This window comes from Pogoniulus pusillus, chromosome Z, assembly GCF_015220805.1.
Source record: "Pogoniulus pusillus isolate bPogPus1 chromosome Z, bPogPus1.pri, whole genome shotgun sequence".
In the NCBI taxonomy this organism is placed as follows: Eukaryota; Metazoa; Chordata; class Aves; order Piciformes; family Lybiidae; genus Pogoniulus; species Pogoniulus pusillus.
Genome location: NC_087309.1, coordinates 13,325 through 39,269, shown reverse-complemented (window position 1 = coordinate 39,269; position 25,945 = coordinate 13,325). Strand labels below are relative to the sequence as shown.

General features: G+C 45.5%; 1 protein-coding gene across 6 annotated transcripts in view; it reads right to left on the bottom strand.

Moving 5' to 3' along the window:
• Positions 1–18,038, bottom strand: part of SLC38A9 (solute carrier family 38 member 9) — a 93,547-nt gene extending 75,509 nt beyond the window's left edge. For 3 of the 6 annotated variants that reach the window (XM_064139950.1, XM_064139956.1, XM_064139955.1), the window contains exons 1-2: positions 17,825–18,038; positions 9,596–9,747 (exon numbers count right to left, since the gene is read on the bottom strand). In XM_064139950.1, the coding sequence (XP_063996020.1) occupies positions 9,596–9,699 (104 nt within the window). In that variant the 5' untranslated portion in view covers positions 9,700–9,747; positions 17,825–18,038. Of the gene's footprint in view, positions 1–9,595; positions 9,768–16,943; positions 17,557–17,636; positions 17,802–17,824 lie in introns of those variants that run through there. The other 3 variants (XM_064139954.1, XM_064139951.1, XM_064139953.1) reach the window with 3 other exon arrangements.
• Between the last annotated feature and the right edge of the window lie 7,907 nt (positions 18,039–25,945).

The following is a 25,945-nucleotide window of genomic DNA, read 5'->3' as shown; positions in this document are numbered from 1 at the left end:
TTTAGCACACCTAAATATTGGAATTTGCATATTCCTCCTATTTCCCTCCCAATCTGGACACAGTCCCAGAGAAACTGTTTATCAGAAGTCTCAAGGACAAATTCCTTTGAGCTTCTTCACACACAGCACTGTGGTTTACTGCAGTTCCAATACTCAGACCTCACATCAAGGACTTGATTGTACAAGCTTCTAGGGGCTTGTGCCTCCCATTTTTCAGCCAGCTCCCAACAGACAGCCTAAAATGCAACCTTCCTCCCTGATCTCCACCAGGAGAGTGTAGTACTCTGTTCTAGGACCAAGGTCTTTTCTCATGACCCAGCTACACCCAGATCAAAGACTCATTCTAGAATATCCTTGAAAGTTTGACAAGTTCTCAAAGACTATGATTTTCAAAGCCCAAAGGAGAAGGGATATAAGCCGGAGTGTATTTCTGAAAATTCTGTTTAGGACCCTTAAGAATACATGACAAGCACTCTGTACATGCAAGTATCAGCAGCTGCCACCAGTAGATAGTAGGCTGAACATGAGCCAGGAGGGGGGGGGACAGGCTCTGCTCACTGCTCCCTGGGATAGGACAAGGAGCAATGGGTGGAAGCTGCAGCACAGGAGGTTCCATCTCAACACAAGGGGGAACTTCTTTACTGTAAGGGTACCAGAGCCCTAGCACAGGCTGCCCAGAGAGGTTGTGGAGTCTCCTTCTCTGGAGCCTTTCCAGCGCTGTCTGGATGTGTTCCTGTGTGACCTGAGATAGATTGTGTGGCCCTGCTGTGGCAGGGCGGTTGGACTCGACGATCTCTTTGGGTCCCTTCCAACCCCTCACATCCTGAGACCCTGAGCACAGGAGAAACCAAGGAATAAAACTGATTCACTACAATAGAAGTAGGGTGAAATGGTAAGAAGATTATACTCACAGACTGCTAATTCTTAATTGGGAATTGCATATTTTGATAGGAACATCACAGATGTCAGAGTGCTTTGTAAGAAAGCATGTCCCAAAGCATACCATGACTGACTAGATTGTTACTTTCTGAATTTACTTAAGCATTGCAAACAGTATGCTCACAGTTTATCCTCTAAGATATTCATTCTTTTGCCAACAAATTTTACTTTTCTCACATTCATATCACCATTGTCACTGTAATGATTACAGCACGACCTCATTAAGTGTCTTAAAAGGCTGGAAGCAGTACACTAACCTCACAGAGCACTATACTAAGCCACCTCTGCTGCTCACAGGATACACATTTAAATAGATAAAAGAATCACAAACTTTAGCATATCACATTTCAATCACTGTTTCCTCTTCTGTGTCAAAGGCAAATCTATTCTAGGCTTACTAAGAAGTATGAAGGTTCTTAATTAAGAAGGTTCTTGTCTTTCCCAATTCAGCAGTGGTAGTACTACGAATTAGAAAAATGCCAGCAACACAGGAAAAAAAGTAAGTGCAGGCATTAGAGTAAAAAGATCACAAGGGAGGGGAGCAGAAAAAGGATAATGAATGCAAAAACGGTAGTTTAGCACAGATTAGTCCTGGCCGTTGTCTGTCTTATTGTAAGTTAAAAGAACTTTGACAATAAAAGAGGGCAAATCACTTTTGCATGAAAAAAGCCTCTCTGCTTGCAACATACAGACACAGTTTAATTTATAACTGTTTCAGTTCACCTCTCTTACACAGTGTGAGAACTTTGGGATTTAAAAAAGAATTAAAACGAAGGTGAAAAGGCTTGATTTCCCTTTAGCAGGAGATGTAGTCAAGTTTTTTCACATGCAAAACAACTAACACGAAACAGCGTCTTTCTTTGAAGGTTCAAGTATTTCTGAAGATAACTGCAGTATCTGTTGACAATCATCTAAACAATCAGAAGAAAAAAACCAAAACACCTCCTTATCTTACACAGAATAATCATCAATAAGCCACTGCAGCAATGACATTCTAGTTTTTAAAGGGATCTACAAAATGGGCAAAATGTGGTGTGAGTAATTTGGCCCATTGTGAAGAACAGCATCTACTTGTCAGAAGGATTAAAACCAGCTTTTTATTTCCCACAAATTATTGAAATAATACTAGACAAAATAATTTACAACTCTAAAAAACAAAATATTGTTCTTATGTAAACACTTAAAAATATGTCTTTCAAAACTCCCAAATTATCCAAGCTGTTACGAAAACCAAATAACTATGTAAATGCCATAAAAAAAAAAGTTTCTTTAAATATATGAATGGCAAGAGAAGGGCCAAGGACAACCTCCAGTCCTTATTAGATACAGAGGGGAATAGAGTGACAAAGGATGAGGAAAAGGCAGAGGTACTTAACACCTTCTTTGCCTCAATCTTCAATAGTGGGACAGGTTGTCTACAGGACAGCTGGACTCCTGAAGTGGCACATAGAGGCAGGGACCAGTATAGTCCTCCTCTAATCCAGGAGGAAGAAGTAAGGGACCTGCTGAGACACTTGGATCCTCACAAGTCCATGGGATCCATCCTAGGGTGCTGAGAGAGCTGGCAGATGAGCTGGCCAAGCCCCTCTCCATCATTTATCAGCAGTCCTGGCTCACTGGAGAGGTTCCTGAAGACTGAAAACTGGCCAATGTGATGCCCATCCACCAGAAGGGTCATAAGGAGGAGCCAGAAAACTACAGAGCTGTCAGCCTGACCTCAGTGCCAGGCAAGGTCATGGAACAGGTCATCTTGAGTGCCATCACAAAACACCTACAGGAGGGCCAAGGGATCAGGCCCAGTCAGCATGGGTTTAGGAAGGGCAGGTCCTGCCTCACCAACCTGATCTCCTTTTATGATCAGGTTACCCACCTGGTGAATGTGGGGAAGGCTGTGGACGTAGTCTACTTGGACTTCAGCACAGCCTTTGACACTGTTTGCCACAAGAAGCTCCTAGCGAAGCTGGCAGCTCATGGTTTGGACAGATTCACTCTGTGCTGGGTCAAGAACTAGCTGGATTGCAGAGCCCAGAGAGTGGTGATGAATGGTGCAACATCCAGTTGGCAGCCAGTCACTAGTGGTGTTCCCCAAGGATCAGTGCTGGGCCCAGTCCTGTTCAATATCTTTACTGATGATCTGGATGAGGAGATTGAGTTCTGCATCAGTAAGTTTGCAGATGACACCAAGCTAGGAGCAGGTGTTGATCTGTTGGAAGGTAGGAGAGACCTGCAGAGGCTCCTGGACAGGCTGGATAGGTGAGCAGAGGCGAAGGGGATGAGACTGACCAAGGCCAAGTACAGGGTTCTGCACTTTGGCCACAATAACCCCAAGCAGTGCTACAGGCTGGGGACAGAGTGGCTGGAAAGCAGCCAAGAGGAAAGGGATCTGTGGGTACTGGTTGACAGTAGGCTGAAGATGAGCCAGCAGTGTGCCCAGGTGGCCAAGAGAGCCAGTGGCATCCTGGCCTGCATCAGGAACAGTGTGGCCAGTAGGACAAGGGAGGTTATTCTTCCCCTGTACTCAGCACTGGTCAGGCCACACCTTGAGTACTGTGTCCAGTTCTGGGCTCCTCAATTCAAGAAAGATGTTGAGGTGCTGGAGCATGTCCAGAGAAGGGCGACAAAGCTGGTGAAAGGCCTGGAACATAAACCGTATAAGGAGAGGCTGAGGGAGCTGGGGTTGTTTAGCCTGGAGAAGAGGAGGCTCAGGGGTGACCTCACTGCTGTCTACAACTACCTGAAGGGACATTGTTGCCAGGTGGGGTGTGGCCTCTTCTCCCAGGCAACCACCAACAGAAGAAGGGGACACAGTCTCAAGTTGTGCCGGGGTAGGTCCTAGGCTGGATGTCAGGAGGAAGTTCTTCACAGAGAGAGTGATTTCCCATTGGAATGGGCTGCCCAGGGAGGTGGTGGAAGCACCCTCCCTGGACGTGTTCAAGAAAAGACTGGATGAGGCACTTGGTGCCATGGTCTAGCTGACTGGCTAGGGCTGGGTTCTAGGTTGGACTGGATGATCTTGGAGGTCTCTTCCAACCTGGTTGATTCTATGATTTCATAAATTCCTATACTGAAATCTCACACAGTCCAAACAATGGGACAGACTAGTGCTAAGAAAGACAAACAATGATTATAAGTGAATCACACAAACCACTTGAAGAGATAGCTTAATCAAAGCAAGGTGGCCATGCAGAAGCATCTGATCAGCAAGTTAAAAAATAGGAGCTAGTTTAACAGAGTGAATCATGAACCAGCACTGTCTGATAGTTTTACATGTGATAGACCTCACCAGGAGCTGCTACTCCCTGAAGTTCTAATGAAGAAGCCTTCCAAAATGCACACTGCCCTGGTCACAACTGACAGACTCTTACGGCATGTTCTTCCTCATTCCCTCTTCTAAAGACTGTGGCTATCTCCTCTAAGACACAGAGGTGGAGTTTAACCTTGTTTGGCTCTACTATGATGTTCAGGCCTTCCAAACACCTGAGGGCTCACAGCCTTAATTTTTGTGCTTATGCGCGTTTGGAAGGCAAAAGACTAGTAGAACTTGGCAAAATGAACTAAAAGGAGGAGGAGCAACAAAGTGGACAGATCTCAGAGAGATGCATTCAATGCTTTCGTGTCCAGTGACAAGTGGAGTCCTTCAGGGATCACTACTGCAACCAATGTTGTTTAACACCTTTGTCAGTGACAAAGACAGAGGCATGGAGTGCACCCTCAGCAAGTTCATGGACGACACCAAGCTGTGTGGTCTGGCTGACACACTGGAGAGCAGGGATGCCATCCAGAGGGACTTGGACAGGCTTGCGAGGTGGGTCCAAGACAGCCTCATGATGTTCAACAAGGCCAAATGCAAGATCCTACATCTGGGCCTGGGCAATCTCAAGTACAAATACAGGCTAGGCCAGGATTGACTTGACAGCAGTCTCAAGCAGAAGGACTTCACGGTGTCAGCTGATGATAAACTCAACATGAACCAGCCTCAGAGAGGTAAGTGAGAACCTCCTCAGTCCCTCTCACCTACCTAGTTGACACGGTACAATAGGTATGGGGCTTTGGGACTCGACAAAGGAGGATGGAGGTGAATACAGGTGCAGTGCTCTACAAGGGGATGAGGATGATGGCTCTTCCAGCTTAGAGCTGTCACCAAAGTCTAAGCAAAGACTGCATTACAACCTCTGGTATTGAAAAGAAAAGAAGGGTAACAGTACTTGGTGATTCCCTTCAGAAGGGAACAGAGGGCCCTGTATGTTGTCCAGATATGTCTCACAGGGAAGTTTGTTGTCTCCCTGGGGCCCAGGTACAGGATACCGCAAGGAGACTGCCCAAGACAGTTTGTCCCTCTGATTACTACTCACTGCTTGTTGTCCAGGATGGCAGTGATGAATTTGACATAAAGGGCTAATTAAAAGGGAACTCCAAGCTCTGGGTCAACTGATCTACAGAGTAGGAACACAGGTGGTGTCCTGCTCCATCCCCACTGTGGCAGGGATTGACGCTGAGAAGGGCTGGTGGGAGACATGGCAGTTGGAAGCTGTTGTGGAGGGCCTGTAGGCCCAAAAGCAGGCTTATTTATGCCTGCTCTGCCTGGACATGTCTCTCTGCCTGCACCAGGAGTAAACGAGCACAAAGGGGCACAACAGACCAGGGCCATAAAGTCAGTTGCCCAGGACACCTGATTTGTGTCCCCACACACCCAGCTCGTGCCTGCCTGGTGCTGGGCCCACGTGATTCCCATATTTGGAGTCCAGGCCTGTGGTTTTTACATAGTATGGTGAGGTTTGGCTGACTGCCAATCTGATTGGTCATTCTAGTGGCCAGTGAGATCATTAATTCTCAGCCCACATTTAATAAATAGGGGTACATGGACTCATGTGCAGCCTTCCCCACACTACTTGAGGCTCCGTCACACTGCTTGCTTGCCTGCCTGCGTATTCCTGGAGAGAGCAGCCAGCAGAAATCAGCAGCACAAGGTCAGAGACTGCCATTTCCCCTGACGCCAGAGGATTCCAGCCTCAAAGTCCATGGGCAGAGACCCTGAAGAATTGGACACTTGCAATAGGCTGTGACGTAGCCCCAGAGGGTGATTTCTTATTAATCCGAATTGTGAGTAAATACTTGAATGCCTCTGTAATTTCTATTACCTCTGCCATAAAGCAGAAAGCAGATTATAGTATAAGACCCCAAGCGGCATTAAGCCACGGGGGAAACTCTCTCTCTGTTAATAGTTTGAATGTTTGCTAGTTATTAATAAGACTCTGTAAATATGTATTCCCATAATGTCTTCATAACCTGTAAAAGAATCCTTTTAATATTAAAGTTCAGTGGTTTGGGGTAGCGAGAGTCCAGAATATTGAGTTTAGTAAATATATATTTTTATACATATCCTCTCACATTAATTAATTTCGCCTCATCGCCAAAATCGGTGTAGGTGTCAGTGTCCCCATCCGTGACAGACGCTGTCTGGGGTGCAGCAATCATGGAATAATAAAGTTTTCAATATGCAGCGAAGCTAGCAGTGGCACCAACAGAACATCCACACTGGACTTCCAGAGTGCAGACTTCAGCTTATTCAAAGAACTAACTCAAAGGGTTCCTTGGGAAAAAGCCCTTAAAAACAAAAGGGTCCAGGAAGGTTGGACCTACTTCAAGAGAGAAATCTTCAAGGCACAGGAACAGGCTGTGCCGACATGCTGAAAGCAGAGCTGCTGGGGAAGATGAACAGCCCACATGGGTGAGGGACTTGTGAATGAATTAAGGGAAAAAAAGAGGGCATAGCACCTTTGGAAAGTGGGGGTGATAATGCTGGAAAAATTTAAGGATGTTGCTGGGTCATGTAGGAATAAAATTAGAGAGGCAAAAGCCCAGTTAGAACTCAGACTGGCCACTGCAGTGAATGAAAATAAGAAGTGTTTCTATAAATATATTAATGACCAAAAAGAGAGGCACAGATAACCTCCACTCTTTATTGGACAACGAGGGGAATGTAGTAACTAGAGATGAGGAAAAAGCAGAGGCGCTTAACACTTTCTTTGCCTCAATTTTGAATAGCAAGTCAGGTTGTCCTCAGGACAGGTGGCCTCCTCAGCTGGTAGGTGGGGTCAGGGAACAGAACAGCCCCCCTATAATCCAGGAGGAAGTAGTTAGGGACTTGTTGAGCCTCCTGGATCCTCACAAGTCTATGGGACCAGATAGGATCCTGTTGTGGATCTAATGAACTTAAGTTCATTAGAAATAAAAATTTGGAATTTCTGTTCAACATGCTGAAAATTATTTGGCTAATCAAGCAGGTGGATGTATCTTCTCATTCTTAGAAGAATTTGGAAGGTAGGAGAGCCCTGCAGAAGGACCTAGACAGGCTGGATGGGTGGGCAGACGCCAATGGGACGAGATTTAACAAGGCCAAGTGCAGGGTTCTGCACTTTGGCCACAACAACCCCAAGCTTTGACCACAACAACACCAAGCCGCGCTACAGGCTGGGGGCAGAATGGCTGGAAAGCAGCCAGGAAGAGGAAAGGGACCTGGGGGTACTGGTGGATGAGCTGGCTGAAGATGAGCCAGCAGTGTGCCCAGGTGGCCAAGAGATCCAATGGCATACTGGCCTGCATCAGGAGCAGTGTGGCCAGTAGGACAAGGGAAGTTATTTTTTCCCCTGTATTCAACACTGGTCAGGCCACACCTTGAGTACTGTGTCCAGTTCTGGGCTCCTCAATTCAAGAGAGATATTGAGGTGCTGGAATGTGTCCAGAGAAGGACAACAAGGCTGGTGAAGGGCCTGGAACATAAACCCTATGAGGAGAGGTTGAGGGAGCTGGAGTTGTTTAGCCTGGAGAAGAGGAGGCTCAGGGCAGGCCTCACTGCTGTCTGTAACTACCTGAAGGGAGGTTGTAGCAAGGTGAGGGTTGGTCTCTTCTCCCAGGCAACCACCAACAGAACAAGGGGACACAGTCTCAAGTTGTGCCAGGGTAGGTATAGGCTGGATGTTAGGAGGAAGTTGTTGTCAGAGAGAGTGATTTCCCATTGGAATGGGCTGCCCAGGGAGGTGGTGGAGTCACCATCCCTGGAGGAGTTCAAGAAAAGACTGGATGAGGCACTTAGTGCCATGGTCTAGTTGACTGGATAGGGCTGGGTTCTAGGTTGGACTGGATGATCTTGGAAGTCTCTTCCAACCTGGCTCTATGAATCTGCAATCTGGAGATTGTGAATTTGGGAACACAACAAGCACATGCTCCTGATTTTGTGGAGAGAACGAAATGTCACATGACATTTATGAATCTGAGTCTCCAGACCTGGGAAATCATCAGAAGAAAAAACAATGAAGAAACAATACCCAACGACTTTCAAAACATAGATATCACAATTTCATTGCTAGAACATCATGACACCACCTGAAACCCATTGTCACAAGCACAACACATATTTCCTCCAATACAAGTAGCTCCCAAAAGCCGTACAAATTAGAAGTTGCCTTACATCAGGATGGTAATGGAGGGTCTCAGACTCAGAAAGAATATTAAGCAAAAATTCATTTTGCACATATCCTTTTTCTATCTGAAACTACTCAACAGAATTCTGTATGTTCCTACACCTGTGATCCATTCTTTCCCCATGGCTCACTCAGACCCTTATCCTCGTCCTTTGGCTCACTGAGAAAAGAGACTTTGTTTAGCCCCTCGCTAACGTGTAATTAGGCTATCATAGCTTTCCAAAGCTGCGGGCTGTGACAGTAGAAAAAACATTTTTTTTCCTTAGTGGGCCCAAACAGAGGATTTTGTGTACAACAGCGCCATCTACAGTTACTTCAGGAAAACTGCTCTACTGGAATACAATGCTGAGTGCAAAGCAAAATAAAAAAAGAGCCATCAGCAGCATCCAAGAGGTAGCACGGGACTATTCCTTGGTCTAAAAAACCGTATTCCTTGTCTAAAAAAGTAGACCTGATGCCTCCAGTTAGCATCGGAAGGTTTGTTCTCCCCCCAGTTGCAGTTTTGGTTCTAGGACCAGCTCACAGAAATTTTAACTCCACCACAAGCAGTTGTTTTCCACTCTGACCTGCTCCGGGGAAGAGAGGTGTTGAAGTCTAAGAAAACATGAAAAAATAACCACTTAGCTAGGTATGTATTACTTTTTCAGGCATGGCAAAAAGGCTCATCTGCCAAATCCTTCATATATGCTAAAAACCAAACACTTTATAGACAGTAAAAGTCACTCAATTCCTTCAATATTATCATAGTTTTTTTCCCAGTATCACCTGTAGAATGCATACAAAAGCTATTTACACATACTGATATCATCTGGCAAGCTTTCTTGTATAGTCTCAACACTGAAGTTTGTCATGCTAAATAAAAGCCACCTTGCTTCAGCACACACACATGACAGTGTTTGGAGAGCAGTCTAGAAGCTACTTGCCAAGTTCTTACTGGACTACTCCCTCTGAAGTGATGTCTACAGAAAAGTCTTATAAGCAAAACACAGTATGAACATCTTGTTGACCTAGTGCTTGGAAACAATATTATGCAGAGACAAAGCAGGAACTGTTTGTATTCAGATCCTTGTTCTCCAGTGTTAAGTCACTGTCTTTGGAGAACTCTTGTTACTAAGTGCAAAGATTTAACAACTCAGTTGTATATACTAAGTCTGTACATTCAGCCTTTCTTGTACCTTTTGCACTTTAAATATTCTGGATCGAACTGTATATTCATGATTCCAAAACTGCTTTCTTCGCCTCCCACAGGAACCAAGAGAGGTTTGGCATCCTCTTCCATATTTGGTGAATGTGTCTGTTTATTCCAGATTTTGTCAGTTATTTTGATCTAAAAAAGAAATAAGACAACTGCAGTTAAGTAAAATTGTGTCCCAGTTACAACTTTCACAGCTTCAGAAGCCCCTGGGAGTGAAAGCCACCAGAAATTCCCTTGAATTTGCCACTTGGGAATTCTCATTCCACAAAACAAAAGTCATGGGGCATGTGTAGCAAGGATGGTTATTTTCTACAATGCACTATTTCAATGGTCAATGTACAATTGTAGTCAGAATCTCTTTTAGCACTGCAACAGATAACATCAATTAAAGGATGCTGCTGCTCTAATTTGAACTGAAACAGGTAGGCAAAAAGTGAGGCTTGGAATCTGAATTTCCTTTGAGCTACCACAGCTAAGAACTGAGTCCAAGATATATGAATTACACTTAAGCATATTCATACACAGGTCTCACCTTCCTGCTTTCAAAGCATGGAACTCTTTTACTTACTGCTCCACTGTAAAACAGATATCACATTTAAAGGAGCTACATTTCTAATTCCTAACAGTGCAGGTGAGAAAAATTTATCAGTTATTAGAGACTACTCAATCTTCAGTAGTGGGAGAGATTGTCTCCAGGACAATTGGACTCCCGAAGTGGCAGATAGAGTCAGGGTACAGTACAGTCCTCCTCTAATCCAGGAGGAAGAAGTAAGGGACCTGCTGAGACACTTGGATCCTCACAAGTCCATGGGATCCATCCTAGGGTGCTGAGAGAGCTGGCAGATGAGCTGGCCAAGTCACACTCCATCATTTACCAACAGTTCTGGCTCACTGCAGAGGTTCCTGAAGATTGGAAGCTGGCCAATGCGATACCCATCCACAAGAAGGATCATAAGGAGGAGCCAGAAAACTACAGAGCTGTCAGCCTGACCTCAGTGCCAGGCAAGATGATGGAACAGGTCATCTTGAGTGCCATCACAAAGCACCTAGAGGATGGCCAAGGGATCGGGCCCAGCCAGCATGGGTTTAGGAAGGGCCTTTGACACTGTCTGCCACAAGAAGCTCCTGGCCGAGCTGGCAGCTCACGGCTTGGACAGATTCACTCTGTGCTGGGTCAAGAAATGGCTGGATGGCAGAGCCCAGAGAGTGGTGATGAATGGTGCAACATCCAGTTGGCAGCCAGTCACTAGTGGTGTTCCCCAAGGATCAGTGCTGGGCCCAGTCCTGTTCAACATCTTTACTGATGATCTGGATGAGGGGATTGAGTTCTGCATCAGTAAATTTGCAGATGACACCAAGCTAGGAGCAGGTGTTTATCAGTTGGAAGGTAGGAGAGCCCTGCAGAGGGACCTGGACAGGCTGGATGGGTGGGCAGAGGCCAATGGGATGAGATTGAACAAGGCCAAGTGCACGGTACTGCACTTTGACCACAATAACCCCAAGCAGCGCTACAGGCTGGGGACAGAGTGGCTGGAAAGCAGCCAGGAAGAGGAAAGGGACCTGTGGGTACTGGTCGATAGTAGGCTGAAGATGAGCCAACAGTGTGCCCAGGTGGCCAAGAGAGCCAATGGCATACTTGCCTGCATCAGGAACAGTGTGGCCAGTAGGACGAGGGAGGTTATTCTTCCCCTGTACTCAGCACTGGTCAGGCCACACCTTGAGTAATGTGTCCAGTTCTGGGCCCCTCAATTCAAGAGAGATGTTGAGGTGCTGGAATGTGTCCAGAGAAGGGCAACAAGGCTGGTGAAGGGCCTGGAACATAAACCGTATGAGGAGAGGCTGAGGGAGCTGGGGTTGTTTAGCCTGGAGGAGGCTCAAGGGTGACCTCATTGCTGTGTACAACTTCCTGAAGGGACATTGTTGCCAGGTGGGGGTTGGTCTCCTCTCCCAGCAACCACAAATAGAACAAGGGGACACAGTCTCAAGTTGTGCTGGGGGAAGTATAGGCTGGATGTTAGGAGGAAGTTCTTCACAGAGTGATTTCCCATTGGAATGGGCTGCCCAGGGAGGTGGTGGAGTCACCATTCCCAGAGTTGTTCAAGAAAAGACTGGATGAGGCACTTAGTGCCACGGTTTAGTTGACTGGATAGGGCTGGGGGATAGGTTGGATTGGATGATCTTGGAGGTCTCTTCCAACCCTTCCTAAACCCATGCTCGCTGGGCCTGATCCCTTGGCCATCCTGTAGGTGCTTTGTGATGGCACTCAAGGTGACCTGTTCCATCATCTTGCCTGGCACTGAGGTCAGGCTGACAGCTCTGTAGTTTTCTGGCTCCTCCTTAAGATCCTTCTTGTGGGTGGTATCGCATTGGCCAGCTTCCAGTCTTCAGGAACCTCTGCAGTGAGCCAGAACTGTTGGTAAATGATGGAGAGTGGCTTGGCCAGCTCAGCTGCCAGCTCTCTCAGCACCCTAGGGTGGATCCCATCCGGTCCCATGGACTTGTGAGGATCCAAGTGTCTCAGCAGGTCCCTTACTTCTTCCTCCTGGATTAGAGGAGGACTATACTGTACCCTGACTCCATCTGCCATTTCGGGAGTCCAGTTGTCCTGGAGACAGCCTCTCCCACTACTGAGGATTGAGACAAAGAAGGTGTTAAGCACCTCTGCCTTTTCCTCCTCCTTTGTCTCTATATTCCTCTCTCTATCTAATAAGAACTGGAGGTTGTTCTTGGCCCTTCTCTTGCCATTCATATATTTATAGAAACATTTTTTATTCTCCTTAACAGCCGTGGCAGCCTAAGCTCTAAATGGGCTTTTGCCTCTCTCATTTTTTTTTTTTACATGACCTATCAACTTCCTTGAACTTTTCCTGAGACACCTCCCCTCTTTTCCAAAGGCAATATACTCTCTTTTTTATCTTCAATTCCTTCAGCATCTCCTTGCCTATCCAGTCTGGCTGCCTCCCTCGTTGGCTTATCTTCCGGCACTATGGCACAGCCTCCTCCTGTACCTTTAGGAGTTCTTTCTTGAAGTAGGTCCTGCCTTCCTGGACCCCTTTGTTTTTAAGGACTCTTTCCCAAGGAAGTTTCTGAGTTAGTTCCTTAAATAGGCTGAAGTTTGCCCTTTGGAAGTCCAGTGTGGAGGTTCTGTTGATGCCCCTCCTGGTTTCTTCGTATATTGAATACTCTATAATTTTGTGGTCACTGGACCCCATGCAGCCTCCAACCACCACATCCCCTACCGGCCCCTCTCTATTTGAGAGCAGCAGGTCAAGCAGGGCTGCCCCCCTGGTAGGCTCACATAACAGCTGGGATAAGAAGTTGTCTTCCACACACTCTAGAAACCTTCTAGACTGCTTCTTCTCTGCAGTATTTAAGTCCCAGCAGATGTCTGCTAGGTTAAAGTCACCCACCAGAACAAGTGCAGGTGATCTTGAGGTAGCCTCCAGTTGCTTAAAGAGTAATAAATCAACCTCTTCTTCCTGGTTGGGTGGTCTATAACAGACTCCAATCAGGATATCGGTCTTGTTGGCCTTCCCCTTAATTCTCACCCATAAAGACTCAACTTGATCATCCTTGATTTCTACCCCCATGACATCCAGAGTGTTCCTAATATACAGAGCCACTCCTACACCTCTTCCCCCCTCCCTGTCTCTCCTGAAGAGTCTGTAGCCATTGATTACAGCACTCCAATCATGCCAGTCATCCCACCACGTTTCAGTGATGGTGACAATATCATAGTTTTCCTCCAGCACCAAGGCTTCCAGCTCCTCGTTTGTCACCTATACTGCGTGCATTATTGTACATGCACTTCAGCTGGGCTGCTGCTTTTACCCCTAGCTCTAGCCTACCATCCTCAATTTCCTTCGATTTATCTGTAGTGATGTCATGTTTAACCCCCTCCCCCTTCCACTCTAGTTTAAAGCCATCTCAACAAGCCCAGTCAGCTCATGTGCTAGGGTCCTTCTCCCCCTCTGTGTCACTTGTACCCCATCTGCTGCTTGCAGACCTGTGGCCACAGAAAGAACGTTATACAGGAAAGACAAATAAGAACCACAGCTGGCACCAGACAAGGTAGGATGGCACTGGATGTTTGAAACCTGTTATGTTGATGAAGGAAGACAGAAACAATGAGGAGTGCATCATCCTTCCTACACCCTCACATATACACTGTAAAGGCCCAGCCCCAGAAATTAGACCAATCTACATTAAAGCAATGGCATGGCTCTATCCTTTCCTAACTGCACGTTGCCAACCATCTTGCTAATGACTCTGGGGAAAAAAAAAAAACCAACACCCAAACAAACATAAATGCAGAGAGGATGAAAGAGAGACAATTTTCAACCATGCTAAGTTGGGGCTTAAACAATTGCTAAAGGGGGAGTGGAATAAAACTGAAGGAGCATGTAGATGTAATATGGTACTGTCTTATGTCATTCTTTTCACTTTTCACCTTAACACACTGCATGCTTTTTCTGAACAAGATACATGTTGACCTCAAAGACAGATCCCTCACTAGTTCTGTATTTTGAACGTCTCTTAGTTTATATCACACTCTGGATGTTGCCATAAAAATACAGACTTCTATCCTTTTAAACAGCAATTTGTGTTTAATCATCTGTGCAGAGATACTACACAGATTTGCAATGTAACATATTTGGCAATGAATAAGTAACAGGGTTTTTCTCCTCAGCATATTGCACTCTATACTATTCTGTAAAATTGTGCTTGTCTGTCCAAGTCTCCTGCCATTTGTTTATCACCATACTATGCTCCAGCAAGTTTTCCTTTCTCATATGCAAAGACCTGCATTTTTTTTGTCCTCCAACACAAACATCATGCCTGTCCTCTCTAGTGACAGCAGAGATGAAGACTGAAGAAATGTTGCAACTAAAATTCTATTGACAAGCCAGGAACAAAGGAAGAAATATTATGTTTTCCCCTGCTGCAATATGCTGCGCTGCTACTCAGGGGAAAAAGGCTGTAAGTTTTTTTTCTCTGCAATGGTATTTCTGTTCTTTTCCAACTCAGCTTTAGCAAGGGAAGTGGTTTTGCCTGTGAAAATTCTATCATATAATAGATATGTGTCACTTAGTCTTCCAAAGATTTGACTCTAGGATGGAATACTCTGGCTTTGATATCCCTATCAAAATCAGCATTAAGTGATGTAGAAAACCACTTCCCTAAACTTCCACGGCTGTATCTAACATAGTTATTAAGATTTAAAAAGTAGACTTTCCACATTTATAAAGGAAGTATATTGACAGACATGTAGTACCAGAATCCTCACAAATATAGAGCAATGTTAACATTATCATCTTTTAAGAATTGCTGTATGCAGCCTTAAAGCATGCTCTGTTGCCCTCCTTTCACTTACAAAGGAATGGCTACATCTAGGAGGAAAATTTGAAACACCCTTCTAAAAATTAAAACATCTGTCCAGACTACTGCCATGCTAAAATATGTCTGGAATTCTTTTCTGGGTAAGGGCTTAAACCGGCAATTAATATGCTATCAACACAGTCTTACCCATCATGAATATCTAATTTCTTATATAGTCAAACACTATTAATATCAAGGTATTTTTCAACAGTCCTAAGTCCGCATGCACTTTGATTTCTGTTGTCCCTTCTTTTTTCAAGACATAACTTCACTGCAGTGATGATGGTGATGCCTTAGTATGCCCTCTTGCCCTATTTTACTATTTTCCTACAAACATCTGAGCACTATGTCAGAATGCTAGCAAATGGGAAAAAGTGGATCAGAATTCAGTAATCCAGGTTTCTGCTGATCATAAACTGTGAAGCAATACCTAGAGGTACACAAGTTACTTTTCTGCTCCCCATTCTGGTCTACATTATGCAAGACTTTCTCACGATGAACTGAGAAATCACTGGCTGCTGTTGCTGCTTTCACATTGTTTCTGTTCCAATTATAAAATCTGTAGCGATTCAAGGAGTGAAGGTAAGTGCCTATCAGATTCAGAAATCCCAGTCTAGCCTGGTGGATGGCCTGTGATCTGGTCTCCTTTGTACTGGATGACAAAACTGTATTACAGTTGGCTTGCACAGTGGATCTAATAATAGTAGTTTATGTCTCAGATAAAGACTCCTATGTCAGTGCTTTAAGGTGAGACATGCATCTTGACAGATTAAAGCCCAGGCCATGCAAGAGGGTTACCAAATATGTTTACCTCAGAGCAGGAACAAAACTGAGTTAAGTTAGCCAGTAATCCAGGTTATCTCATGAGCACTGACAATGTTTAGCTGTCTTGTAAGACTGCTATTTATTCGAGAGCATTCATAAACGGCAGTGAAAGGAAGACAGAGTGGGGCTCTACCACTACACAGACCCTCTACTATACCATCATGGCTACCAGTGCAGTTAGACATGGTGCAGCTGGAGCTCTGAGAGATGTTTGACCTGCACATCATCAAAGTTAAAGTTATGCATAAACATTAGCAGTCGCTATGTAAGTTTTGCAGTGTAGGAGACCCTGTGGATCAGCCATTACAGATGAAGCCAGAACTCTTAATCTGGAAATCATGTACCTGGAAATACACTACCACAGAACTTAGTCACCTAAAAGTTACTACTTTTCAGGCTGCTTAATTATAAATGCAGCCTTAAATTTTATCTTGGTAGGAATTCTGCTCCCAAATGCTGTTCTCCTGCTTAATGTGCAGCAGTAGTTTTCTTTAAGATTTCTAGTGACTCTTAAAAGAATGGCTCCCAGTCAATTAGATTACACAAATAAAACTCTGATCATTCAAACTATGGCTGTGTTTAGTTTCCTTATTTAAAGCCACTATTCCTAAAACTCCACCTTACACTTAAGAATGTGGATTCTTAAACACAAGAATCCACTAGTATTTAGTTAACACATTAAAAAAAGTTTTGATCAGTACTTCTTGGTGTGAGCTGATCTTGTATTTTGAGCAAGTGATAGTATCAGTAAAGCTTGAGACATAAATCTCAAGTGAACTTCAGGCTGTGCAAATACAAATGTTAAGAATTAAGTAGGTTCTACACTGAAAGTCAGTTAAGTTGAAAACAGGATGTCAAGAGCTCCTTGGTTCCTCTTTTGGGACCGCAAGTCCTCTGTCAGAAATCACTGAAGAATGCTCTACTGGTCCTAATTAGCAGCATACATTCACAGCACCTTAAAATAAAGACAGCTTGCCGTCAGTTAGCTTGTCTGTCCATATTCTCCTACAACTGTGTTAGTTGAAGATTATTAAAAATATATAAGCAATTTCAGCCAGTAACTTTTGTTTTTGGAAAAGAAAGACTCTTGAACATAAATGCCAAACCACTGCTATGCTGTGTACCTCTGCTTGAACCAAGGGCGACGTGATTGCTGATAGATGTTAAATCTCAACAGAGTTATGAAGAAATGTCACATTAACTTGATTTGTCTTCAACGGACAAAACCATCTTTTGCATATAGACTGTTTTGGTTGTGACTGTAAAGAAATAAGAAGATAAAGCTGTCTCTCTCCATAGAGACTGCAACATTTTTAACACCTGTTCATAGGTTAGTGGGTCCACAGGCCCGTGAAAACAGATGTAAGCGTTTCCCCAACACGTGGGTCACCCGAAAAGCTTCCCTCCAGTTTCTGTCGCTCAGACAATGCTCTGAAAACGCTCTGAGTTTTGCCACGTGACACTAGAATCATACAAGGTTGTTGCCCGTCAGTTTCCACGGCTCGAGCCGCTCTCACCCTTGCCCTCATTTCTCCTCAGGTCCAGAACTCTCGGCAGCAAACGAGGGAACCTGGAGTCCACCGTCGCGGCGGAGCAGGGCACAGGTAAGTTGAGCTTCCTCTGGCAGCCCCTGAGAGGGCTGCCAAAGTGCAGGCGGTTCAGTGGCCACAATGAGTGAGGGGGCCGCGGAGTACGCCCCCGAGTCGAGACTCAGGAGCTCCGTGGCGCGTCCCCACTGAACCACCATCCCCGCCGAGCGCCTCGGCCAGTCCCGAGGGCGCTGCCAGCTGGCGGACAAACAGACGCAGCTTCTCTACCTGCGGCGGCAGCGGCACCACCTCGGGTCCCTCCGGCGGCCCCGGCTCCCGCGGCGGCAACAGAAAGCACACGCGGGCGAGTCGGCAGCAGTCGACTTTGCGCTGCCGCCGGATCCGGACGTGACGTACAGCGTAGTTCCGCAGAGAGGCTCCGCTGAAGGAACTGCCGGGTATAGAACTAAGCTTACCGGGGAGCAGTGCGCGGCGTCAGGCCGCTGAGGCGAGGCTGAGCGCTTCACTGTCTGCAGGAGTGGCGGCGGAGCATCGGTTGCCGCCAGCGGGCCGCAACGGTCTTAGCGGTCTGTCTGCAGCGTTCGCGAGTAGTTGATGGGGTTTACCTGGTTTAAGTCAGAATCAAAACGTCAGCCCTGAGGAGCGTGCCGATTGGTTTTAAGGTAGACAGTGCCACGCCTGTTCTTGGGACGGTCTCGCCGACTTCCACTCTCTAAATAGTTTCTGATACGGTGTCAAAGTGCACCGGGAGCAGGGTTTGCTACCGCCTGAGCGAGGTCTGTAGTGAGCTGGTCATGGTATGGACGAGCATTCACCGCAGAGGCAGGATCTATGTTTGCTGGTAATGACTTAATTAAAAACCAATCCAACCCACTGTGAGAAATAAATGTTTTGTCTGATCAATTTGTGGCAAGAGGCCACAGACAAGGGGGGAAGGGGGATTTTGAATGGAGCTGCACTCCTCCTTGTACCACCATCACAAAAGTATACACTTGGCTTAAGATAACAGGACAATAAATAATTAGAAACTAGAAAGGTTGGTGGAGGAGGGAGGCAGGTGGAAGAGACAGCCTTTGCGCATGAGCAAACCGAGGAAGAGTCATACAAAGGACACTACTAGTTTGGAGTTCATGGAAAGGACACTTGAGGAAGATCCCTTCATCACTGAAGACCACCAGAGGGACAATTGGATAAAAAGAGACATGCGTGGAAGAGACACCTCCCATTCTTGAAACTGATAAGGAAAACCCAACCTTTTCTTAGCATTAGTAATGAATATGTAATATACTAAAAATATGTAATACAATAAAAAATATGTAATATGTAATATAATAAAAGAGAAAACTGAAAACAAAGGGTGTGTGTTGGGGTAGAGCCGAGTCTCCCTGCGCACCCAGGCCTGTACATTGCTTGATTCCTGCAACTTTATTTACAGTCTTATTTTGCATGAACGTAAGTTTATGCCTGTTATTTATGACACAACCACCAAGCCAAATCGAAACTAACACCAACAACTAAACAAACAAAACCCCCAATAGTTGCTTCCATGCTTTTGTTGTCAGCATCTTTAAAAGTGCAGACATAAACTTGCCAAAACAAACCATACGGGGCCTTGTGTGATAGGCTAGAAGACAGCCAATACATTTTAGAAACATTTTTTATTCCTTTTTTTTGTTTGTTTGATAGATGCCTTTTTTGTAGCTGAAATGAAATTCTAGGGATATTTATAACTCATTCTTGGGAAAACTGGTGAATTGCAACACAAGAAAGACAGCTGAGATATCTTTGCCGTGTGAGAACATTAGAAAATATGCTAGACACAAATTCCAGTCTGTACTTGCTCTTCAAGTGCAGCCCAAACCAGATTGCGTGGCTAGCAGTCACACACTACTTACATAAAGCTGCAGTGTAGTTGGCTTTCAGTCCCTGGGTGGAAATGAGGCAGTGGAAACAAATACCATCAGTCATCCTGAAATTAAGCTGCACACAGGCTCAGTCAGACCCATACTCTTGCTTCTGTGTAGCCCAGCAAACTTACCATATTTTGCCCTTGTATGGAGCCCAAAATAGGTTTGTACATGCCTTGCCTTGACATGTTTTTCTGCCCACATCAGAGGTAAACACATAAACAGGCACAAAGAAACACAATACACCTGGTGCCATGAAGTCTGGTCTGTCCAGGGCCCAGGTTGTGTAACATGGTTGTGTAAGATACACACACTTGGCTTGTGCCTGCCTAGTGCAAGGCCTGTGCTTTTCCCAAATTAGGGAAAAGCAGGCTTGTGGCTTTTGTCTGTTATGGTATGGTTTGGCTAACTGCCAAGCTGATTGGTCGTTCTGGTGGCCAAGAAGCCATTAATCTCAGCCCACATTTGATAAATAGGGGTATGCATGTAAACAACTTGCTTTTGCTTTCTGCTTGTGCTTGTGCTTCTGCTTGCCTACATGTCTGCATGCTTGCTTGCTTTGCTGCTATTTTCCTGTGCTATCTACTTTTCTCTATGGGGACAGCCTCCCATGGGCTCCCTGCCAGCTGTGCACCCCTGCATGCCACTGCAGTGAATTACCAGGACTAGATCCTGTATTGCTTGCCTCTCCAAAGTTCACGCGTGTTGTGGAGGGCCTGTAGGCCCAAAAATAGGCTTATCTATGCCTTGCCCTGCCTCACGTGTTTTTCTGCCCAAACCAGAGGCAAACACATTAAATGGATAAAAGGGGCACAATAGGCCTGGTGCCATAAAGTCTGGTCTGCCCAAGACCCCTGTTGGTAAACACATTGTGTAAGCCCCACACACCTAGCTCGTGCTTTTCTGGTGTAAGGCCCACGTGATTCCCATATCTGGGGAAAGTCCAGGCCTGTGGCTTTTGCCTATTATGGTAAGGTTTGGCTGACTGCCAACCTGATTGGTCGTTCTAGTGGCCAAAGGGCCGTTAATCTTGGCCCACATTCAATAAATGGGGGTACGCAGGTAAACAATGTGCTCGGACTCAGACCTGCGTAGCTTGGACTCCCCTGCCTGCGTACTTACTTGCAGAGCTCACTTGCACGCCACTGTGTTATCAGGACCAGCCTGGTTCCTCGAGAGAGCAGTACCGAGGCTAGCTCAGCTGGAATGCACTTTCTCGAAGCTTTTTCTCCTCCATTTTGCAGCTCTCTCAATCGGGGAAGCCCAGAAGGGGGTCAGGGAAGCAGCAGGCATGGCAATCTATGCGGTGTTAAGTGCTTGCTGGAAGGTGAGGCAGAGGGGGCGGTGCCTGGCGAGCAGGTGATTTAAACGAGGAGTGGCATGGCTTAGGAAGCTAAGCTGTAAACAGTGAGCAACCCACACACACCTGCAGAGGGCTGAGCCTGCCAGCCCCCTGGGGCGGACACCACAGGTTGTTTTGACACAGGGCAGCCTATCTGCACCTTACACATAACTCTGAGCCCATCTGTACTGTCTACTTGTGCCAGCCCCAAACTGATTGTGCACACCTCTTCTAAAGGTGTGCACACCTCTTCTAAAGCTTTGCACTACCCTAATAAAGCTGTACTGCACTGCTATCTACTGAGTTGCCTGGTCAGTACCCCGATCTTGCCTCTCACCAGCCTCCCGCAGACTGCAGAGCAGTACCTAGGCTAGCTCAGCTGGAACGTGCTTTCACAAAGCTTTTTCTCCTCCATTTTGCGTCTCTCTCAATTGGGGAAGCCCAGAAGAGGGGTAGGGAAGTGGCAGGCGCAGCAATCTGCACAGCGTTAAGTGTTTGCTCGAAGGTGAGGCAGAGGGGGTGGTGCCTGGTGAGCGGATGATTTAAACGAGGAGTGGCAGTGGCAACGCCACAGCCTGGTTTGGCAAGAGAGCAGCCTTCTGTCGAGCCCAGCCACAGTGCATGCCGGGGAATGTCATGGAAGAAAGCAGAGCCCTTTAGCAAGGCCTCAGTTGTGTACAAGAGTAATGGCTCACATGAAGGCCAGTCATCACGAAAAACCAAAACAATATTTTTTATCTGCTTGCATGAGGCAAACAGCTCTGGGAAGATTTCTTCCCCAGGGGGGCAGAGACATAACATTGGCTCTGTTTTGAGCCAAAAGTCCTTGTTCCCATAGCCCGCTGACCACCTATTGGGGGCTGACCCCTGGGTGGTTCTGTAGGTTGTTTATGGTAAAATTGTCCAATTGTATGAATTGATTATAACTTTGTACCAATCTGTAAAATTAACGTAAAAATCATCTGAACTGGTTGAGCACACCTCTTTTGAACACTATAAAATGCTGTATTTTTGCCTTAATTGAGCACCTCTGCATCCCCTCACCTTCTCCTCACTCTTAAACCCTGCACCTCGATCTTAGCCCTGCTCTTCTTCTGAATGATACCATGCCTGCACAAACATTGCAGCAATAGAAGCTACAAGCCAGTTTGGCACGAAACGGGACAGCGCCTGACCCCCGTCAGCCTTGCGAGCAGACGCCTGACTCGATCGGACCCAAATAGCGCACCGCAGTTTGTAATTTCTTTAAAACTCTTCAGAACTGCATTTGAACAGTGAGTAACTGATAAACTTTTTATTTAAAGACTAAATAATTTTTCAAGACTCAGAACTTTCTTAAAAATCACGGACTCTATTTTAGCCATTCTGCATTTTAATTCTCAACCGCAAACCAAGAACTCATGAGGGATAACTATAAATAAGTGTGGGGAAGGGGATTTCTAGTATTTTTAGTAATAAATCACTTTAAACCTTTATAAATTGGCCTCACATATTATTCCCTGAACTTCCCCTAAACTCAGTACCACAACAGGGAGGAAAAAAAAATTTAAAAAAATTCCCCAAACTAACTACTAACTAGCTACCATCAGACTTCCAAGAAAGCAAGACATGGTGCAAACTAGGTCCAAGTTTTACAATACTTGTAAAACTGTGGGCACCTAAACAGAACCCACCTGTAGGAATGCAGGTGTCCAGGCAACTGGATATGAGGAGTGTTGGAGCCTGACACTCAAAGTTGAGGGAGACAGAGGCAATGGCTGCATTAGGTGTGAGCAGATTAATAGTCTGCTTAACCTAGTGGCTGAACTCAAGGGAGAAGTGGAACGTCTTAAGGCGGAAAGGGAATGTAAAAGAGAGCTGGATGTACAGCACCATGCTCTGCAGTCCCCCTTGCCAGAGGGAGATGAACCAAGTAACAAAAAAGAATGGATGCAGGTGCCTGCCAGAAGGGGCAAGGGTAAACCCTTCCAGCCATCCTCACATCCTCAGCTGCCCTTATACAACAGATATAGGGCACTAGAGTTTGAGGTTGAGGTGGTTTTGGAGGAGGCAGAAGCAGGGAGGTCATTCTGCCCCTGTACTCTGCACTGGTTAGACCACACCTTGAGTACTGCATTCAGTTCTGGGCCCCCCAGTTTAGGAAGGACATTGAGATGCTTGAGCGTGTCCAGAGAAGGGTGACGAGGCTGGTGAGAGGCCTCGAGCACAAGCCCTACAGGGAGAGGCTGAGGGAGCTGGGATTGTTCAGCCTGGAGAAGAGGAGGCTCAGGGGTGACCTTATTGCTGTCTACAACTACCTGAAGGGTGGTTGTGGCCAGGGGGAGGTTGCTCTCTGTTGCAGAATGGCTAAAGGAAAATGGACATGACTTAGAGGTGGGCAAGCAGGATGAGTATATGGAACTAAATTAAGGCTGTGCTAGGCCACACTGAAACAAAGGCCACATTGAAGAAACAAAGACATATTGAATAAACAAAGGCAGCATTTAATACAGTCAGCTAGGGAGGCGCTGTCCTTGATGAGGCGGCGGACAACCCAAGCAGAGCAGGATACAGCTAACTCTGAATAAGATAAGAAGTAGTTTGCTGCTTGCAGCTGCACGTAGCAAGTAGGTGCACCATGCAAATGGGGTATTTAGAGATTCAGCCATTTAGCTCTTTACATGTATGCATATATTATCTGTAACACATATAAGCGCGCGGCTACTAAATAAAGTTGTCACTTGCTTTTGATCCACATTGGATTGTGCGGTGTCCTTGCATATTTGAGATTAGCCCTTCTCCGTGAGATCTGCCTCACCGCAGATTGGCGCCCGGAACAGGGACCCCGATTTGGGGGGACCCTAGGAAACACGGAGGAGGACAGGCCGGCGGAGCGGGCCGTCGGAGGAGAGCGACGCCCGCTAGCAGGACAAAGCTAGGACGAGGTGGGCCTGAGGCTGACGACAAGAGAGCCAGCCTTCGTCGCTGCAAGGAGGGCAAGCGGGATGCCGCGGCATGGATAAAGAGGTAGCCCTTTCCTTGCTATCTTGCTTCTTAGAAAAGCGCAAAGTGAATTTTAATACCAAGTATTTGCCAGGACTTTGTGCATATGGCTATGCTAAGGGTTTTTTTAAAACCCCTGAGTCATACTTTGATGAAGCAGAATGGAGGACATTTGGCAATGACTCGGTTAAAGACTCCTCAGAACTGTGTCGGAGAGTTAAAGGAGGAGAGGCAGCTGTTTCCAGCCTTGGAGTCGGGAGCCCCTGCCATGGGGATCCCCATGCAAGTGGCAAGCTCGGCAGCAAAAGCTCAGATACAGGTGGAGGAGAGAAATATGAGGAGCCCGATGAGAGCCTGGAGTGTAGAAGCTGGAGTAAGACCACGCATGAAAAAGCAGCATTGTCTCACATGGAAGCAAGCACTCAGCCGGCAACAGCATCAAAGATTTCTCAGGTTAAAAAGTCTCTCAGCACTCCTGCAGCCGTGCGTACCAACTTTGCTTGGTGACCTGCCCACAGGACTCTGCTAAGCACCTGACAACGCAGACCCCCCCGCGTCTCTACCGACAGTAACACAGGAAAAAGAGAAAAAAACCCCAGAGAGACAGAGGGACGATCAACAGAGAAGAAAATGAAGTAGAAGCAACGGAGACAGTATGGGATGGGGGCTGAGAGACTGGACGGCTCAGACGAGTGATGCGAGCCTCCCTCCCCCCACCATCCCCCGGCGTTATCATCTTCCCTCACTTCCCTCCCTCTCTCCTGTGTTTTTCTTTCCCTTGCAGTTGCTGCGAACAAAACTATTTCGTTTCTTAAAGAAACAGGCTGAATTAGTGATAGCTGTTTCGTGACTTGATGAGATGTTTATTTTAATAAGATAAGTTTTAGAATCATTTTAGAAGGGTAATTGTGATAAGACTTAAGCAATTAAAATAGAGTATATTAAGTACTTGATAGCTGCACATGTTTAACAGTTAATATAATAGAATATTATAGTAAGAGTTGTTTGTAAGTGTATAACTTCTAATTTAAGATTCTTTTCCTTTTCTGGTACCAGAGTATTTTCAAAGGAGCTCCATGAATGTAATATCTTCCTGATTTTCTTTGGTTTTTTCTCAGTACTGAGTTAATGGCTTCATTTCCTTTAGTTGATGTATGTTTTATGTTGACAGATAATATAATTAAGGTTAAGAGCTTGTAAATATAATTGTAGAATTTTAGGATATAAGGATATTGTAGAATATTTTAAAAGATTTTTCTGTATATTTAGATAGCACTGGGATTATGTATAACTCAAAAAAAAAAAAAAAAGAGAGGGGGGAGAATAGAGAATAGAGAAAGGAAGGAAAGGAAAGTAGGAGAAGGAAAAGAGAATGTTGAAACTTCTGTGGTTGTGTCGTACAGACTAGGCCAGTGGATCTGTTAGCCTGGGCAATGAATATGTCTGCATTTGTTCTTGTATTTGCTTGTGTTTGATCACTTATCCTCACAGGCCTTAAGATGGAGACCAGCTTGAGTATGATTAGCCTGTTTTTTCCTAAAGTGAGCAGAAGTCCTGCTCAGATGGCAGAATTGTGGAAAGGACTTGAAAGGAGTACTAACAGGATGATTGTGTGTGTATGGATCATAAGGTTTTGATCATGGTTAACAAATTTGGATATTTTCATGAGTTTTCAGTGATTGTGGTTTAATGGAATAGATTCTGTTTAGTTCCTTTTGTAAGGGCCAAAACCCACTTAATTGGCACAGATGGCAATGTGCTTGTCATATTTTTGCAAGGGCCCTGCAGAAAGATGACAAACACTGCCTTAACTTTCTAAAAGCAGATGAAGAACTGTGGGGAAAAGGCCTAATAGAGTATCCCAAAAGCAACATCTAGGGCATATCTTTGTATTGTATTTAGAAATTAGTAGTTTTTAAGCACAATAGACAGATGCAGCTCATAGCTTAGGAGTGTGATGAAAGCATCAAGGTTTCTGAGAACTACAGAGTGAATACAGAACTATGGGAGTCTGAAGAACAATATCGGACAGCAGATACAACTGTGACTCTACAACATCAATTGCCACACAGAACTAATGAAGACGTGGCACACCTGCACTTTCCTGTGACTGTGACATTCGTCTGGACTTTTGGTCTTTTGAACAAATGACTTACTGTCACTTGCAGAAAACGCTTTTGGGATTGTTAGCTAAGCTTGGGTTGTTAGCTTGCCAAACTAATGCTACTAGTAAAAGCTCTAACAGGTTTATTCTCTTTCTGATTTTAGCACCATGGTTGTAGCGATTTTGAGGGAATGTGTTGCTTTAACCTCTCGGACCATGGGGAGTCTATCCATAAACAGCT